The sequence below is a fragment of the Armigeres subalbatus genome, chromosome 2 (genome assembly GCF_024139115.2).
Source record: "Armigeres subalbatus isolate Guangzhou_Male chromosome 2, GZ_Asu_2, whole genome shotgun sequence".
Classification (NCBI taxonomy): Eukaryota; Metazoa; Arthropoda; class Insecta; order Diptera; family Culicidae; genus Armigeres; species Armigeres subalbatus.
The window spans coordinates 366,663,188-366,681,888 of record NC_085140.1 but is presented as its reverse complement, the minus strand read 5'-3'; the positions used below and the strand labels follow the sequence as shown (position 1 = coordinate 366,681,888).

The 18,701-nt window shown below is 41.9% G+C and overlaps 2 protein-coding genes and 1 long non-coding RNA gene across 3 annotated transcripts in view; 1 reads left to right on the top strand and 2 right to left on the bottom strand.

Moving 5' to 3' along the window:
- LOC134213031 (serine protease filzig) overlaps positions 1-18,701 on the top strand; it is a 268,304-nt gene that overhangs the window by 143,053 nt on the left and 106,550 nt on the right. The window lies entirely within an intron of this gene.
- On the bottom strand, positions 1,377-5,383 carry LOC134217204 (uncharacterized). Its single transcript, XM_062695985.1, has 2 exons — positions 1,949-5,383; positions 1,377-1,886 (listed from the first exon to the last, which is right to left on the bottom strand). The coding sequence occupies exons 1-2, from the start codon at positions 5,070-5,072 to the stop codon at positions 1,519-1,521; spliced, it is 3,492 nt and encodes a 1,163-aa protein (XP_062551969.1). The 5' UTR covers positions 5,073-5,383; the 3' UTR covers positions 1,377-1,518.
- LOC134217203 (uncharacterized) lies at positions 13,309-14,549 on the bottom strand. Its single transcript, XR_009980942.1, has 3 exons — positions 13,724-14,549; positions 13,596-13,666; positions 13,309-13,537 (listed from the first exon to the last, which is right to left on the bottom strand). It is a non-coding gene; the product is annotated as an uncharacterized LOC134217203 (long non-coding RNA).

Below are 18,701 nucleotides of genomic sequence, written 5' to 3'. Positions count from 1 at the left end.
GAAGCGATAATACGTATTCGGCCTGCCAGCGTTTTCTGAATTCCTGTGCGATACGCTGTACATAATTCCATCTGGACAGCGATCCCATCTGCCACTCTAGGTGATTTATCTCCAGTAGCATCTAAAGGTCGTCCAATTAAAAAGTGTGCTGGAGTCAACGGTTGTGGATCTGCTGGGTTGTCTGAAATGGCCGATATTGGACGCAAATTCATACACGCAGCAATTTGTGATAGTATTGTACTCAACTCTTCGAAGGTATATTTATAATTAGCACCTGGCTCGGCCAAGAATCCTTTTGTCACCTTTATCGAGGCCTCCCATAAACCTCCGTGGTGAGGGGAGCGAGCTGGTATAAACGACCATTCTACCTGGCGGTTCGACAAATAATCCTTTACCACGGCACTTTGCTCAAGGTTGTCAATGTGTTGATAGAGCTCCTTAAGTATCCTTGCCGATGCCCGTAGGTTGGTGGCGTTGTCGGAGTACATTTTGTTAGGTACTCCATATCGACAGCAGAAACGCGTAAAAGCGGCGAGAAACGATGCTGCACTTAAATCGGATACCGCTTCAAGGTGCACAGCCCTGGTCCCCAGGCATACAAAAAGTGCTATGTATCCTTTCGATGAAATCGCACCTCTGTGTTTACGCATTACTATGCTCACCGGTCCTGCGTAGTCGACGCCAGTTACAGCAAAAGGAGGCAGAGGTTTTAAACGGTCCAGTGGTAGCTGGCCCATTTTTTGATTTATATTTACTGGTTTTGCTCGACTGCATACCACACAATCGCGATAAACTTTACGTGCTGCACTGCATCCGCGAACAATCCAATACTTCTTCCTTGAAGCAGTTAACAACAACTGCGGCCCACAGTGTAGCTCGTTGCTGTGCTCTTCTACAAGAATTAGCGACGTTAATATTGAGTGCTTGGGGAGCAAAATCTGATGCTTGTTTTCGTAACTCAATTCCGAATGCTGCAGCCTACCGCCCACCCTTACAAGTCCATTATCATCCAAAAATGGATGAAGCTGATAAAGAGAACTGTTTCGAGAGACAGGCAGATTATTTCTCAGACGACCCATTTCACCGGAGAAATGTTGAGCTTGTGTGTGTCGCAGATACACTGTCAAAGCTAAAGTGATTTCATCGGGGGAAAGTCGTGCGTTGCAACGGAGCTCAGGGTGACTAATACGAAGCATTCGGGCTGTGATTCGTAACAGTAGCTTTAGGTTTGGGTAATACCTTGACATCATATCATCCAGGAAATGGTTCTCATACACAGCTATACAAGTCACCGCTGGGATAGCGCGATGTTCTCTGCCAATTTGACGTTGTTCATTAGTGTCGAGCGTGCACTCCGTGCTTGATATTTCATTCCCTTCTGGATTCCAATCGGGTCCAAACCACCACAACGAGTTGTGAAATAATTGATCGGGAAACGACCCTCGAGAGATTAAATCTGCCGGATTATTATTGGTCGCGACGTGAAACCAGTTGACAGCGGGTAAATGGGAGCATATTTCAGCAACGCGATTCGCTACAAATATCTTCCACTTGGAAGCACCTCCTGAAAGCCATGCCAGAACGACCTTGGAATCCGAAAAGGCTCGCACCTCGTGAAATTTTAACGTTGATAGAGCCGTGCTCACGTTGGCTATTAGACGTGCAAGAACCACTGCAGCACATAACTCCAGACGGGGAATAGTTGATCTGCCGTTGCCGATTGGCGCTAGCTTCGACTTTGCACAAAGCAGTTGTGATGAAGTATCGCCGTTGTCGTTCACTGCACGAATGTAAACGCACGCGCCCATTGCCACCTCGGATGCATCGCAGTAGCCGTGCAGGTAGATGCGAGTCCAGTTCTGTATGTTGATCACACGGCGAGGTATCTGAAAAGAGTTGAGAAGGGAGAACCTTTGCACCAGAACCAACCACTCTTTCGTCAACTCACCAGGGGGCGTTGCATCCCAGTCCACCTTCAGTTCCCACATTCGCTGCATCACTAATTTTGCCTTGACGATTGCTGGAGAAAGTAGGCCTAACGGATCAAAAAGGCTGGCAATTTGTGACAGAATGATGCGCTTTGTAGGCTGAAGGATCTCGTTAAGTTGGAAAGAGAACTGGAACTCGTCACTGCACGGCTGCCAATGCATTCCAAGGGCCTTGATAACGTCGCCCTCGGTTTCTGCAATACGGAATTTCACCTCAATATCAGCATCAGGAACTCCATCCAACACAGGAGGGCAATTGGATGCCCACTTCCTCAGATGAAATCCGCCGTCTGCAAACATTTCGGTGAGCTGTTTCCTCAGTTTCCTTGCTTCTTCCTCAGTTTCCGCTCCTGTGAGAATGTCATCCACGTAGATGCCTTTCTCCACCTTCTCGACTGCCACAGGATATTGCGATCTATATGATTCCATTAACTGCTGAACGCATCTAGTGGCTAGAAATGATGCGCATTTCGTGCCAAATGTAACGGTGTTCAACCGATATTCCTTAATTTCCTCGTCCTTATTCCATCGCCACAAAATTTTGAGGCAGTCACGATCTCTTCCATCCACCCAAATCATACGATACATCTGTTTCACATCCCCAACCAGGACGATTGGTGGAAAACGAAATCGTAGCAGAATATTGATCAATGAATCTTGTATAGTTGGCCCACACATGAGAACATCATTTAGTGAGAGTCCGGAGGTTGTTTTGGCGGATGCATCGAAAACAACCCGGCATCTCGTAGTAGTGCTACTCCCTTTAACAACACAGTGGTGAGGTAGATAAACGCCATTGGTTGGAGATTTAGTGTCACCTACGAGAGACATGTGTCCGAGATCTAGGTACTCACGCATGAACTCGTGGTATTCGGTTTTCAGCTGTGGATTTCGCTCAAGTTTTCGCTCAATGTGGTTCAATCTTCTCTGAGCCATCTGATAAGAATCTCCGAGATTATTCGTACTCAGTAGAAATGGAAGCCTAACTACGAATGTTCCTGACTCGTTGCGGACGGTGTTTTGAGAGAAATGGCGTTCACAAATCTGCTCTTCTTCCGTGAGATGCTTCGTGGATATGGCGTACTCTTCTAGTTCCCAGAATTTACGTAACTGCTGAGACAGCCCGTCTTCAGTGGATACCAAGAGACAGGTTGACGCTGGAGACAAAGGCACAGTGCTCTTGTTATTGAACCGGCCGGCTACTACCCACCCGAGCTTGGTGTTTTGGAGGGTTGGTGAAGTGCCACCGAAATTGAGTGAAATTTGTCCAGGTTGCAACAGTTGGAAGAAAATTTCAATGCCTAGCAGCACATCGATCCTACCTGGGCGATGGAAAAATGGATCGGCTAGATGTATTGAATCTGGAATTGTCCAGTCATCGGTGGACACTTGCTTGCATGGCAAAGTGTTAGTTATCTTATCTAGCACCATACAAGGCACCACCGCTCGAAAATCTGAACAGCGAGAAGTGATGATGATTTCCGCACACTTGTGCGCTCGTGTTGGTACGGACGAAATGCCTTCAAGCTCCATGTTGGAGGCACGAGTTTTGATACCGAGCTCGTTGCAACATCTCTCAGTAATGAAGCTGACTTGTGATGCGCTATCCAAAACAGCACGGCAAGTACGACGTCGACCTTGGTTGTCGTTTATATCAACAGCAGCGGTAGCAAGCAGAACGTTCGAAGCGTCGATGTCATGATGAGCGTCGAGAGCGGAGATTAGACTGTGTAGCGGCTGGCTTGAACCGACAGGAGCCGAGGATGCTAGCGATTCGTTAGTTTGCTGCGTGTTTGATGAGTACACAGCGGAATGTAGTAGAGTGTGATGAGGTTGATGGCATTTCCTACACATACCCGACCGACAGATGTCTTCTTGATGGGGTTTCAGGCAATTTAAACACAGTTGCAAATGATTCACATGCGCAAGCCGATCATCGGGGCCCATGTGAAGGAATTTACCACATTGGTAAATGTGATGATGAGGATTCGAACAAATGGTGCAAAACGGGGAATTCGTAGCTACATACGTCATAGCACTTCTAGCTTGTGCTTTTGGGAATGGCTTGAACGGTATAATCGGCCTCGATCTTGTAGGCTGAGCAGCATGAAGGGCGAAGCTTCTTGATTCCAAAAACTTGAGAAATGCTTGCAAAGTGATGTCCTCCTCATTCATTTCTGAAATCTTTTGGCACCACACCTGCTTCGTGTCCGAATCTAACTTCTCAGAGAGAATAAATAACAACCAGGTATCACGATCTTCTCTGTTCATAGCTTTGAGTGCTCGTATGACTTCGTCTGAAACGTCGTGCAGCGATCGGAGGCCACTCGCTGAGGCTGTCGTTAATGTTTGTTGAGCTAGGAAACGTTGAATGTGTTTGTTGGCGATTTCTCGGGGCTTATCGTATCTGGCTTTCAATTTATCCAACGCAGCACGATAGTTAGCGTCCTCAATCTTTAGATGGGAAATCAATGATGCTGCTTCACCGTCGAGATTGGTTTTCAAGAAATACAGCCTTTGACTGTCTTTCAGAGAAGGATTTGCATGTACCAAACTCTCAAACAAATCAAAAAACGACTGCCAGTCCAGATAATTTCCGCTGAAGGTAGGTAAATTCATACGGGGCAACTTCAAATCCGACAAGGGAGACGCACCCACGAAACTGTTCGCCGCTGTTGAAGAGGTTGAACTAGTGGGCATGTTGGTGGCCATGAGACGCAGAGATTCAGTCTGCTGAGCCGCAAGCAGCTGGATAACGTCGTTTGGTGCTTGTGGATTGGCCGTATAGCCTTCCCTTTCTCTGATAGCCTTCGTGATCTTCATTAGGCGATTTTTCACAGAAATATACAATTCTTCGAAGTTTGCCTGATGTTTCACTGCATCTTCATATTCTTCACCGTCATCACACGCGCCGATAATACGTTTGTATAATGCTCCGTAACCTGCCCACACTTCACATAATGCATCAAGCTCGCTTTGCACTTCAACTTCTTCAGCCTCTTCTGGCTTGATTTTCGCCGCGGCATCCGAGATTCGTTTTAAACGCGGTTCGAGCGACTTGCGTTCTCGGATTAGTTTATCCATATTGAAGGATTTGCGCACTTTATCCAATATCAAATTTCCTTTCGAGTCACACTAGCTTGTATCAATTGCACCGACTAACAGAAGTACTATGATCTAGGCCTAGCACGACGGGGTCAGTTCTTGGGCACTCTTGATATTAAATTACGTTTCGCGACGATACTTCCGCGATCCGGTTCGCAAGGACCATATGTTGCTGTGTGAACTCCGGAAATTTAAAAAAAATAGGTCGAAATGTTGCTGGAGGATATATTCACGGATATGTAAGAAAGACGCGCGTTTGTGAACTCGATGATTGCAAAACTATATTTCATTTCAACAGAACAAACTTTATATAAAAAAATACAAAGAAAAAGGACTTGAAAGGTTTTAACAAAGAGACGAAATATTTGTAAGGGAGTAAATGTAATGGTGATCGTTGCGCCAAACTGATTAGATCACTTTGGATCGTAGTTGATAGGGTGGTTCCTTAATTTGGCGCCAACACTGACCTACCCCCCTAAAGTGAGATGAAAAAAATATGTTTTCCGCTTCCCAACATATAAGGTTTGATTCTCCATTGAAGTTAAAGCGAAAGTTCTCCTGAAAAACTTTGTCGAAGACACCAAGTTCGTAATTCCGTTACTTTTGAATGTTTTTTACGTTTTATGCTGACGACCAACAAAAATGTTTCATTCATCATATCTTTTTCATTTTTATGTATATAGATTTTTTGCATGTTCTACAAAGTTTCAGATGGTATTAAAATTCGCCGCTTGGTGGCTATTACGACTTAAAAACTTGAAAACTGCAACTTGACAACGGGAAAAATGTGGCAGTCAATCTTATACACAGCAAATAATTTTGAAAATTCAACGACGTGTAAAATTGCAGCCTATCCCATCAAACGAATTAACATTCGATATTCAATTAAATTTGATTGAATTTTACACCGTTTAAATTTATTTTGATTTAAAAGAATAGTCATGTATATTGAATGTTACGTTTATTTGCATGCTCCAAATATGTGCATGAAAATACATTTAAAATCACAACGTATTTTTATCTGTGTACGTATAACAAACTACAAGTAATGAACTTTAAATTAATACCTGAACAGTAGAGTTGTAAGCAAATTTAAGGAATGTTTAATCAAAAACCATTTCCTACTGTGCAAAGTAGAAATCAATCTCCCACCACAGCGAGTTGACGAATCAAGGCACCATGCGTCTCCATATGCTTGTATGATACGTCGAACATGTTCAAAGCTTGTTGGCATAAAAACAATAAATCTGCAAAAGTAATGAAATTATGAGTTTCTAGTCTTCGACTATGTTTTTCAGGAGAACGTTTGCTACAACTCTCGCGAAGACATATACCTTGCATGTTATAGAGTGGAAAAAGAATTTCATCTCACTGTTAGGGGGATTGATCATAAGGCTGAATACCTCCAAAGAAGCTCATCGATTTACGGATAAAATGACTCGAAGGCGCCATTACGCTAAATCACATATAAAATGTACTATTAAATGAACGCGCTAAAACACGATGCAGAAATTAATTCGCATGGAAGGCATGTCAAAATCTCTCGAGAAAATTTCACTTTTCGTCGAAAACAGCCAATTCGATAATTTATAGCTCTAGTGCTACAGACGCAATCCGTGCCAGCCGAAAATTTATTGCAGCGTCTCCCTCCGACGCGCGTCTTTGATTTTGCTACCAACTGCATCGTTAAGACTGAACTATCTGCGGTGCAAAGCGATTATTTTGCACTATGAAGAAAATTTATCTTGGATAAATAATTCGCATTTTGAATCTTCCATAGCAACAAACTCGAAGTTAAAATCTTGTAGGAAAACTTCACTGAACGCCAAGAATTTCCACTTTGGAAAAATCAACTCAGCTTAACTTTCTTCCCAATATAATGGTGGTTCTGAAAAGAACCCAATCACTATCAGCAACCACCGCCGCCCAACCCTCTATGACGCCACCAACGCAATGGATAATGGAGCTGTTGTCACTGGGATTGCTACCCGACACCATGGTCTACTTTCCGCCCGACGATTGCGATGCTGACTTACTGCTACCGACGGAGCGTCACGTCAACGAAATTGATGCGCGCGCCCGAAACACGGATCTTTGTATGAGCCATAACTTACATCAAACTGATGTTCTTGTTGGGGATGCAAGAACGGGATTGGTTGATTCTAAAATTGTGAACTGGTTTGGTAAGAATTGGAATTTTCAATAGTCTAACGTTGATAATCAAAAAATTCTATAAAATTTGCAAATTGGTGGAGAGTTTCCGAGTCGTTTGATATATAAATCTAAAAAATCCATCGAAAGATAAAGGCACTATTGACGTTAAAAATCTTACATGATGCACCCTGTATCCGAGTCTTCCCCTAAGACGTAGTTTACGTAAAAAATATTTGCATCAGTTATAAGAATGATGATTATTTGATGATTGTTTGTGCTTCCAGTATGTACGTTAAGTTGGATATTTTTGAAAATCTCAGGGATTTTGCAATGTTGGTTTATTCAACCTTCTCTCCTAGGCTAAACGCCTGCCCCTTGAGCTTAACGTTACCAATCAAATCCTGTGCAACATTTACGTCACCATTCTTGCATAGTTTTGTCCACTCTCTCTTCAAATCCTTGTCGTTTTTGAAGAGCTTCCTTGATCCCCAGAGTTTGACCGGTCATTGTGAACTTCTTGGCAAATTTGTTGACCTTCTTCTTCCTTGATTTCATTTCGGCTACACTAACCACTCGTCCTATAGTTTCCCTGGCGCGGGATTTGGCCACCGTATTCTGTTTATCGGTTCGGTTAAACACCTTCCTTACATTGAAGACATATATTTTTGTCTTTTGGGCGAGCTGGACTACACAATTCTTGGTCACTTCCCGAAGCAAATAGATCAGATTACGCTTGAAGTAATCCCCCAGCTTTCTTGTGGCTACGAGGTCGGTCGTTTTCGGTTTTACCTGCTACCAGCTCGCTGCTGGGCCGTCTGGGTCTCCTTAAATGATTTTACCACACCGGACACGATCGAATTGACGATTCCAAACTGTTTCGCGAACCAACTGTGGGACAGGCCTTAATTTTCCACGACCGTGATTTTTTTGTCGAATCACTTCCTTCTTGCACACATTTGTCAGATTGCACATGTAAACATTACATTCCAGATTTGTTTTACTCAAAATTTCTTCAATTTTACTCATATAATAAAAAGTTATACTCAAAAACAGCATTGCTTTTTATCGAGCATAATTATTATGTCAGGAGTTTACACAAAATTGTCAGTTTGTCAAAAATATCGATTACTGTGTCAGAGGAGGTATGAAGACAATCTCATGTATTCAAAATTATCTGGAAATCAAAAATCGAAAAAAGTATTGATGATTACCGTCCCATAAGCTTACTTAACAAAGAATTCATTACCAAGATTCTAGCTAATTGCACAACGCACGGTGTAAAAAAATGGATTATTATTGAAGTTTCATGTACCTCTGATTTTTTTTCACAGAAAGTTAGGCAAGGTCATTAGAAATGAGGTACGGGGTGTTTAAAAATATTTCATCGGCGATTTTTTGAAAAAAGTGATTTTTATTGTTTTCTTCTTCATTTTTGTAATTTACCCCTCAAAATTGATTATATACACATTTGTAGCCTTTTGCCATTCTCCTATCTATATAGATAACCTATCTTGATACGGGTATAAAATTTTGAAAAACATTTTGAAAGTTCAAGCGTTCCTAAAGTATTTTTAGTGTGATTTTTTATGTTTTGAAATCTTTGCTGAAAGAATAATCTATCTCTGGCATCTACATTGTTCTCTGATGAATATTGTTTTTGCCATCCTATCTTCTGACATTTTTACTAGATAACCTGCCCGCCGAAGTGCGCCGTATTTTATGAGATTCAGAATGTTTTCTCCTTTGAGGATGGATTTTCTGGTCTCTCCCTGAATATTGTAAGCAACATCTTCCGCTAGAAAAATCTGAAAGTATCCTAGACTGCTTTTAACGTTTCATGTCCGTAATTGCCCATCCGAAGAATTGAGGAATTATAAAAAGCGAATTTCATTACCATCTGAATTCTTTTTCTTCACCTGTATTGTACGAGACCTAACTTAGACCTAAAATTGGTTATGTACGCCAGAGGTAATCCTATTTAAAGCAGACATTCTTCATAGGAAACGTCATTGCCAGTGTTTACAGCATTGTTAGTGTTTGTCAGCATTTCAAAGGTATATTTTGTTTCTACATCTTCAAACACATCCCTTTTACTTTATTAGCACAAACAACACTAAGCTGATCTCTGTCTCTGCATGTAACCATGTACTTCATCTTGGCAGAGCTTATGCATATGCTCCTAGGTTTTGCAGATGAAGTCAAGCTCCTTAGGAAACGATCGCAGAGTAGTGGTGGAGACTTTTGTCTCACTGAAGATTGAGATGGTGAGAAAGGACATATCCATTCACACTACTAGTATGAAGTACATTGTTACGGTTAGACATATAAATAAGAGGATGTACAGAAGATGATTGGAGGCGTTGAAGAAATAGTTCACCTTGGAATGCTTGTGAAATGGGATAATGATCCCTAGTAACATCATTGTACTTATGTATAATGGTCAGGAGTGCTATCCTGAAGAGTAAATCGCTATCTTCAAAAACATTATAAAATCATAATTATTACTTGGGTGCAAAAACAGTTTTTATTGCTTAACAGCTTACTGCTCATAAAAGTATGAATGGCCCACACAAATATGGAATCAATCAAATGTGAGACAGTTGTGCTTATAGCAACAATATAGCTTCCGTAACATGCAACCGGGAATGGAATTTGCTCTGTATAACTCCATCCAATGGCCTATTTCGGCCTATGAAGCGTGGTAATTATAAGAAGCATGCCAGTAAACATTTGGGGTTTTCAATCAAAATGTGCTGCGAACAATATTCGGTAAAGCTATTGTACATGGCATGTACCCCACAAATGATGAGACACTATCTAGGGGAAAATATTAACCCTTTAAAATATGGCAGACTGACAATGGGCTGGGTTCATAGTGCGAATGTCAGAATAAAGAAATGTGAATACAACATTCAATACAGAACCATATTTGGGCTGAAGAGATGATAATTGCTAAAAAGTTGAAAATAATAATAATAAAACATAGTTTAGGAAGGCTTGAATTACAGAAATTGACAATTTTTAAAAATTTAGATCTATTTCAAGATAGGTTTTCTACTAAAAAATGTCTACAAATGTGTACATTTTTAATTTTGAGTATTAATTACAATGATTGACCCATTGCTGGTTTATAAATTGTACGGTATATTCGAGAAAAAACAATAAAAATTACTTTTTTCAAAAAATCGTCGATGAAATATTTTTAAACATCCCGTACCTCATTTCTAATGACCTTGCCTAACTTTCCGTGAAAAAAATCAGAGGTACATGAAACTTCGATAATAATCCATTTTTTACACCGTAAACGTTGGATCCCGATAATGTTCTGGGAAAAGAGCACAAAGGTTTGATAACTGATGATCGTACAGTTATCAAACCTTTTTGCTCTTTCCTGGATATTTATAGTGTTAGAAATCTACTTGAATAGATTTATTGCTAGCCTGGATCAACAGAAAATCGTTCGCAAGATATTCAAGTGAAGTGCTCGGCAAAACAAGGATACGCTTCTCAGTATGGTCCTATTCTCACTCTTTGTTGAGCCTCTGGTTAGGAACACATACGATAGCATCAGTTGTATCTCAGTCTATGGAAAACTGGTTAAGATAATCGCACATTTAAATGACATCACTGATTTTTTTCAAAGTTTGGAAAAGATCAAACTATAGTTGACACTTTCTTCGAAATTCATGTCAAAGCAATTGTTGAAACATAAACATCTTCAAACATCTGAAATATATTTGAATAAAAACTAAGAGTGGCAAGGCCTTAGGCATTGGCGTAAATAAGCGGAGGCTAGGAAGGCTTAGCCCTCCCTAGAAAAAATTAGAATAGGATGTAAGGATGTGTAAAATGGACTTATGCAGTTTCTCAAACAAATGATTCAATTATGAAAAGACAATATCTAATTGATTTGAAAGCATAAAAATAAGCTTGATATGAACAACAACGGAGAGCCACCAAAATATCAATCAAAGCAATCGTGGTACTTCGCCAGCAGTCAAAGATATATGGTCAATTATCACGGACTGGAGTGACAGTTTATCAGCAGACTTCCGCTTGCTTGGCAGCATGATAATCTCCACAATTTCAGAATCCTAGAGTAATTCTCATCAGAATCCGAGAAGAATTATCATTAAAATTTCTAAAGAATTCCTTTCAGGCTCATTGAAGAATTCCAAACGGAATCCAGAAGAATTCACACTGGATTCCTTTCGGTATCATTGAAGGATACCATGGGAATCTGTGGGGTACCCTTCAAAATCCATGCAGGATTTGCTTCAGCATCTCTCGTTAATTTGCTTTGAAATTGCGCCGAAGTTGTTCGAAGATTTGCTTCTGAATTCCTTGACCATTTCTTTCAGAAGCCTTTGACGATTTGCTTTGGAATCCCTTGAATATTTAATTTGGAGTCTCTCGACGTTTTGCCTCGGAAATCCTCAATGAGTTGCTTCGGGATTACTCGTCGATCGGAGTCCCTCTGACGGTTTGCTTCGAAATCCTTCGATGATTTGTTTCAACATCCCTGGAGAATTCCCGTTGGAATCCCTGGAGGATTATTCACGGAATCATTCGACAATTTGCTTCAGAATACATCGATGGTTTGCTTTGGAATTCCTCGAAGATTTAGTTCAAACTCCTACAACGATTTACTTCGGAATCCCTTGACGAATTGCTTCGAAAACCTTCGACGCTTTGCTTTGGAATCCCTCAACGACTTGCTTCAACCCGATCAGGAATACATAACAAAATTATAACTCAATTCTATCAATGGTTGTTATTTAAAACAAAGTGTGTTATAATTAGATAATTCGATAAAACTGTGCCTTCGACCAGTTTTATTTCCTATCAAAATTATAACAACATTAGTTATGTATATTTACACAAAATAATTGCCTACATTTTTTGATATCGGAAAAAGCGGAGGTAATCACCTCCAGTATAACTTGAATCAATGTTCGATGTTAATAGCTAGTACAAAGTTAATTGCCTACATTATGGATGGAAATCCGGCGTTGTAGCGTACCACATTTTTATACGTAATGTAGGCAATTACCATGAAAGTAGATTTTGTACCTCATAATCATATCAACGGTTGTTATAATGTTGAAATGAAGGTAACAACCTTTGATATAATTATGTTACGGCTAGAGGGAATTTTGATATATTTTTGTTATTTTAACAACTAACCAGCCAATTTTGTAAACACATTTTGTTACATTATTTTTCTGAAATAAATAACTCCCCTTGTTATAATTTTGTTATGCATTCTTGATCGGGAACATCCCTTTAACATCCTTTAACATCGGAATCACTGGGAGATTATTTACGGAATCCGTGGAGAATTAGTTTGGAGTCCCTCGACGATTTGCTTCGGGATCCCTTGACAGATTGCTTCGAAATCCTTCGACGATTTGCTTCTACATCCCTGGAACATTACCTACGAAATCCTTGGAACATTAATGTTGGTATTCCTGGAGAGTTTCCGACGGAGTCTCTGGAATATTCCCGTCGGAATTCCTGGAACATTCCCTTCGGAATTCCCGGAGGATGGCATTCGGAATCTCTAGGAGGTTCTCATTGGAATCCCTCAAATATGTCCGTCGGATTCTCTGGAACATTCTTGTCGGAATCGCTGGAATATTCTCATTGAATTCCGTGAAACATTCCTGTTGGAATTCCTGGTGGATTGCTTTCAGAATCCCTGGAGGTTTTGTAGAAGGTTGAATAGAAGCTCAAAATAGAGTATACAGATAAAGAGGCTATGCCCCCCCTAGCCATTGTGGTTAGTTACGCCATTGGCCTTAGGTGTTTTCAGTACAAACGGAAAGCAATTGCGATTCATCAATCTTAACGTTTTCTCTGAAACGAAATTTAGAAATACAAATTTTTGGTATTGACTATTGAGCCTATGGTCTATACTGAAAGGTCTTTTTTTGAACAGAAATGGCCTATCGAACTTTATATGGCAGCATCATTTGTCTGATGGAATATGTTAACAGTACTGTTGGTTTTATACCAACGGGACTGAAGGTTAAATCCGTAACTATAATTGCCGCAATGAAACACGAGACTGGGTGTTGTTCAACGGCTGAATTATAATTTTCCTGGCAAAGGTAACGTTATACATAATTGTAATAGCATAATTTACTCATAATTCATTTATGTAGTGTAATAATAGATATAAGTTTATGTTATACAATCAGTGCTTTCATAAGATTCATAGTTTGTTCTTAGATTAGTTGACTTACGTTTAGTCCCTTATGTGGTCGTTCGTAGCTTTCTGTCGATTTCTAGTAATTATATTGTAATTAGAGTCGTTTACGATGAAATTGAACTGTTTACCCTTACCGTGATTGTGCGCTTTTTACGTTAGATGGGAATTAGGGTTAGGCTCGAAACAATTTATGTTGGGAATCTAGCTAATAAGTAAGTTGATGTAGTATTTCAGTAGTCTCAAATGAATTCAACATTTTTACCTAATATAAACCACTGTAGTAATAAGAACTTCCCAACTTTATAATAATTATTTTTAGTTTAGAATAGAAACAATTGTAATTTAGTTTAGCTTTTAGATTTTAAGGCGACTTCTCGATTTTGTTTATATATCCTTACTTCGCTAATTGACGTTGCAAACTTTTACATTACCTATAGCAGCTCTTCGTCGGTTGTGTTTGTGGATAAGCTTACTGAATGCATAGATGCGCGCTGGCAGCAAGCTGCCTCGCCAACACTCCCCCCAGGTACGCTGACTCCTCAGACTGCTACTCCACTTCGCGCTCGACGTCCAGTACTGCTAGCTTGACCACCGGCCTTTCGTATATACCAGCAATCGTACGAACTGTTGCTGATCTTACTTCTCCATCTTTACTTGGACGAACTGCTATTATCCGACCCTTTGGCCAGCAATTGCGAGGAAGTGTTTGATCCACGATAACAACTATGTCACCGACTTTCACTGGTCGCGCTGTGTGGGAATACCACTTCGTTCTCCTTGTTATTTCTGGTAAATACTGCAATATCCAGCGTCTCCAAAATTGGTTGGCAATAATTTGGGAAGAACGCCAGCATTGCCGCACGATGGTGCTAGTATCGTTGAGTGCCGTAAGCGGTTTAACTCCATTAGAACTCCCAAGAAGGATGTGGTTGGGGGTTAGAACTGGGGCTGACTCATCTTCAATAGGAATGTGTGTAAGCGGTCTTGAGTTTATCGTGTTCTCGATTTCGATCAACGCATTTCGCAATACTTCATCGGACGGCCTATGCGGAAGATTCAGTGATCTCAAACAATTTTTTATGCTACGAATCAGACGCTCCCAGCTCCCGCCCATATGTGGGGCTAACGGCGGATTAAAAGACCAAGTGGTCTCAGAGCTAGTAAATTCGTTTAAAATAACATCCTCGTTGAGTTCTTCCATAGCAGACTTTAATTCTTTGCTTGTCCCAATAAAATTTGTTCCGCGGTCGCAATATATGTGGCGCGGTACACCACGTCGAGCTATCATGTTGCGTATCACCATTACGCAGGATTGTGTGTTGAGCGAGTGTGCTACTTCGATGTGAACCGCTCGAGTTGTCATGCACGTCGCTAGCATTCCCCATCGTTTCTCAACTCTTCTTCCTATGGCTACTTCCATTGGTCCGAAATAGTCAATCCCTACGTGAGTGAAAGGTCGACTATACACCGCTAACCTTGCGGCAGGCAGGTCTGCCATTATTGGCGGAAGGGGTGTAGCTCGATCGTTTTTGCAACGTTGACAATTTTTTCTCACCTTGGCACAGCATACACGGATTCGTGAGATTACATATTTCTGGCGTAATTCGTTTACTACAGTCTCTTGGTTGAGGTGGTGGTATTTGGCATGATAATGTGCTATGATTAAAGTGGTAACATGATGATCACGGGGTAGGATTATTGGATTTTTTGCTTCTTCGCTTATGAACGCACAGCCGGAGGTCCGGCCTCGCATCCGCAGTACTCCGTCGTCGTCCAGAAACGGGGTTGATTTGTAAAGTTGACTGTTTTGTGGGATCTGCTTGCCTTGGGTTAGGATAGAAATTTCCGCAGCGTAGGACTCTCGTTGAACTAACCGAAAGATACTATTTTCGGCTGCGCGTAATTCCTCTGTACGTAATGGACCATTGGTGATAGCTTGACCCTGAATCCGGCGTCGACAGTTGTCCGGAAAACGAAGTATGAAGCCGATTACTTTGATTAGTCGTCTCCAGTTAGAGTAGTCTGTGATAGGAATTGCTGGTGATACCGGTGAGATATGGGCAACCAGATGGGTACGCAGCTCCTCTCGTGTTGCTTTGTGGACTTGAGTTTGTTGCGGCCACTCCGCTTCGGGCTGCCTTAAAAATCTAGGTCCAGTAAACCATCTACTACCAACGGTCAGATCAGGTCGTCCCTGCCATTTGGTGGCATCATCTGCAACGTTGTCTTTCGTTGGCACCCAGCGCCACTCTCTTGCCTCCGTGGTATCGAGTAGTTCACTAACACGGTGGGCTACAAATTGTGTAAAGCGACGGTGATCCGAATTGATCCAACACAATACGTCTCGGGAATCACTCCAAAAGCAACGGCGTGCTACTCCAAAGGATAGGGATTCCAGTATGGTCTGCGCCAATCGTGCTCCTAGAACTGCAGCTTGTAGCTCAAGCCTAGGTATAGACTGGAATTTCAGTGGAGCTACTCGTGTTTTGCCGCAACAATTACACATTCAACTGCATCACTATCATTGAAACGAAGATATGACACGGCAGCAAATGCGTTCTCACTAGCGTCAACGAATGTGTGCAGTTCTACGTCACTGTTTGGAGATTTTTGAGCATTGTAGCATCGAGGTATTTGAACGCTTTCGACTTCTGGTAGCACTTGTAGCCAAGTTTGCCATTTGAAAAATAGAACGTCATTGATTTCTTCATCCCATTGAATACCAGATCGCCAAATTTCTTGCAATAAAACCTTCAAATAGATAAGGAAGTGAGCAATCATACCGAGGGGGTCAAAAATTGTCATGAGCACTTTCAACACTTCGCGCTTCGAGGGTCGTCGTCTTCCAGTCAACAGCGCTTCGTCATAACGGGTCCATCCTATTTTGAACGTAAACGTGTCTTTTTGAGTGCACCACCATAGTCCCAATACTTTCTCCGTAGCTAGTTCAGCTGAAACGTCTAGATTCTTCGTCTTCGTGTCTATTTCTCCGAGTGATTTCAGTACTGCCGGGGAGTTGCTTATCCAGTTACGGATTTCAAACCCGCCATGAGAGTGCACGTATTTTACTTGATGCGCTAAAAGAATAGCTTCCTCTTCCGTCTCCACGCTCAATAACATGTCATCCACATAGTGACGTTTGATGATGGTGTCAACCGCTTTTGGATACTTTTCTGTGAACCGTTCCGCATTTATATTTTTGACGAATTGGGCGCTGCTGGGCGAGCAACACGCTCCGAAAGTCATTACGCGCATTTCGAAAACGGCAACTTCCCCAGTGTCGTCCTTCCAGAAGAATCGTTGACATGGGCAGTCCTGATCCCGAATTACAACCTGGTGATACATCTCACGTATGTCGCCGGTTAGTCCAATGCAATGCTCACGGAACTGGAGTAGAATGGCAAACAGCGAGCACAGCTGATCGGGACCTTTTAGAAGAGCGGAATTCAGCGAGACTCCAAAAATTGTAGCTGCGGCATCCCAAACCATTCGCACTTTTCCCGGCTTGTTCGGATTAATCACTGGGAATATGGGTAGATACCACGAACGTGAGGTGGAACGTACGTCTTCTTCCTTAGGCAGTTTACGAATGTACCCTTTTCAAGATATTCTTTAATTTTCTGATTCATGATCTTTTCTAGGTCTGGATCCTTGCGCAGTCGCTTTTCCAATAAACGATGTCGTCGTAGTGCCATTGGTCGACTGTCCGGTAGACGGATGTCGTCATAGCGCCAGAGCAGACCTGTTTCATACCGTTCACCGTTGAATTTCGTTAGTGATTCCAGTAATCTACAGCTACGCTGATCCTCAGAGGACAATAGTGCTTCACTAGACTTTGTCACACCAAGGCTATCGAGAGCGAAATATTCCTTCATAGCCTGATGCAGGTCTTCATCCGTACTACCTTCGCGCATTCCTACATGAAAAGAGTAATGTACCATGTTAGGCGCATTCTCTGCATCGCTTCCACCGCATACGGTCCATCCCAATCGAGTCTTGATTGCAATTGGCTGCTCTTGCTTCCCTTCTCGACTTTGCAGAACAAGACTCACATGTGCGTGCTTCAGCAGGCCAATCAAAATTCGAGGACGAGCGCATTTGTATGACTCAATGGGTAAGCCACGCAGATGAGGAAACTGCTTTTTCATGTTCTCTGCATCTAGCGACTGTGTTGGCAGCTGGAGTTCCTTTACTGTTCGCACTTCATTTAGTTCAAACCTTCTTGCTCCACTGTATGTGCCTGCAATCGAAACGGTAGTAGTACAGGAGCCTTCTTCGCAACGCTCAGTCCCACCAGTCCATCGAAGGTATAACGGGTTTTCAATTCCATCCAATCCCAACTCGTCAGCGAGATCTTCATCCATGAGAGTGAGCTTTGATCCTTCGTCTAAAAATGCAAAGGTTTGGACGTTTCCATTCTTTCCATTAAGAGTAACTGGAAGATAACGGAACAGAGAGATGCTGGTGCCAGAGCGATGAGTGTTGCAATCGTGCCGTGATGTACTCGTTCCCTGTCGCTCTTGTCTGTGTTCTTCAGTCGCTGGGTTCTCCTCTCTTTGTCTTGGTTTGCGTTATGTAGCAGCTCATGATGCTTCCGCGTGCAACCATTTTTACCGCATACCTTAGCCTTGCATAGTCCGCTGTGCGTTGTAAGACAACGGCGGCACAAATTGCAGTCACGTATTATTGCCCAACGCGAATCTCTAGATAACTCCTGAAATTGCTTGCATTTTTCTATTGTCTTGCAGCTTCCCTTACAAACCAAACATTCATTTAGAGTTTTCCTATTAGTTTCCTTCGGCGGCTCCGATTCAGATTCGCTAGATGCTGTGTGCGCGTTGAGAAATCCTGTGTTTTTCTTTGTTGGCCTGGTCTCGGTCTTTGGATACTTGGAACTCTGGACTCCAGGTATAATCACAGTACTAGCCGCTTCTGCTAAAGAGTTTATCCAGTTTCCAAAGGTCGTGAGGTTGACTCGAGAAAATGTCTGCCGATATCTTGCCCAGTCCAATTTGATAGATGGCGGTAGTTTACTAACGAGTTGATGCAAAGAGACACATTATATAGATGATCCTCCAGCTCGCATGCATCTATGATCGCGCAGAAATTTTGAACTTCAACCGCAAAATCCACTATCGTCTCCAATTTGTCTTCTCTCATCGGGGGTAAGCTGTAATTTTCGCTATCAGCGAATGAATAATTATTTCGGGCTGTCCGAATCGCATTCGGAGTGTAGCAAT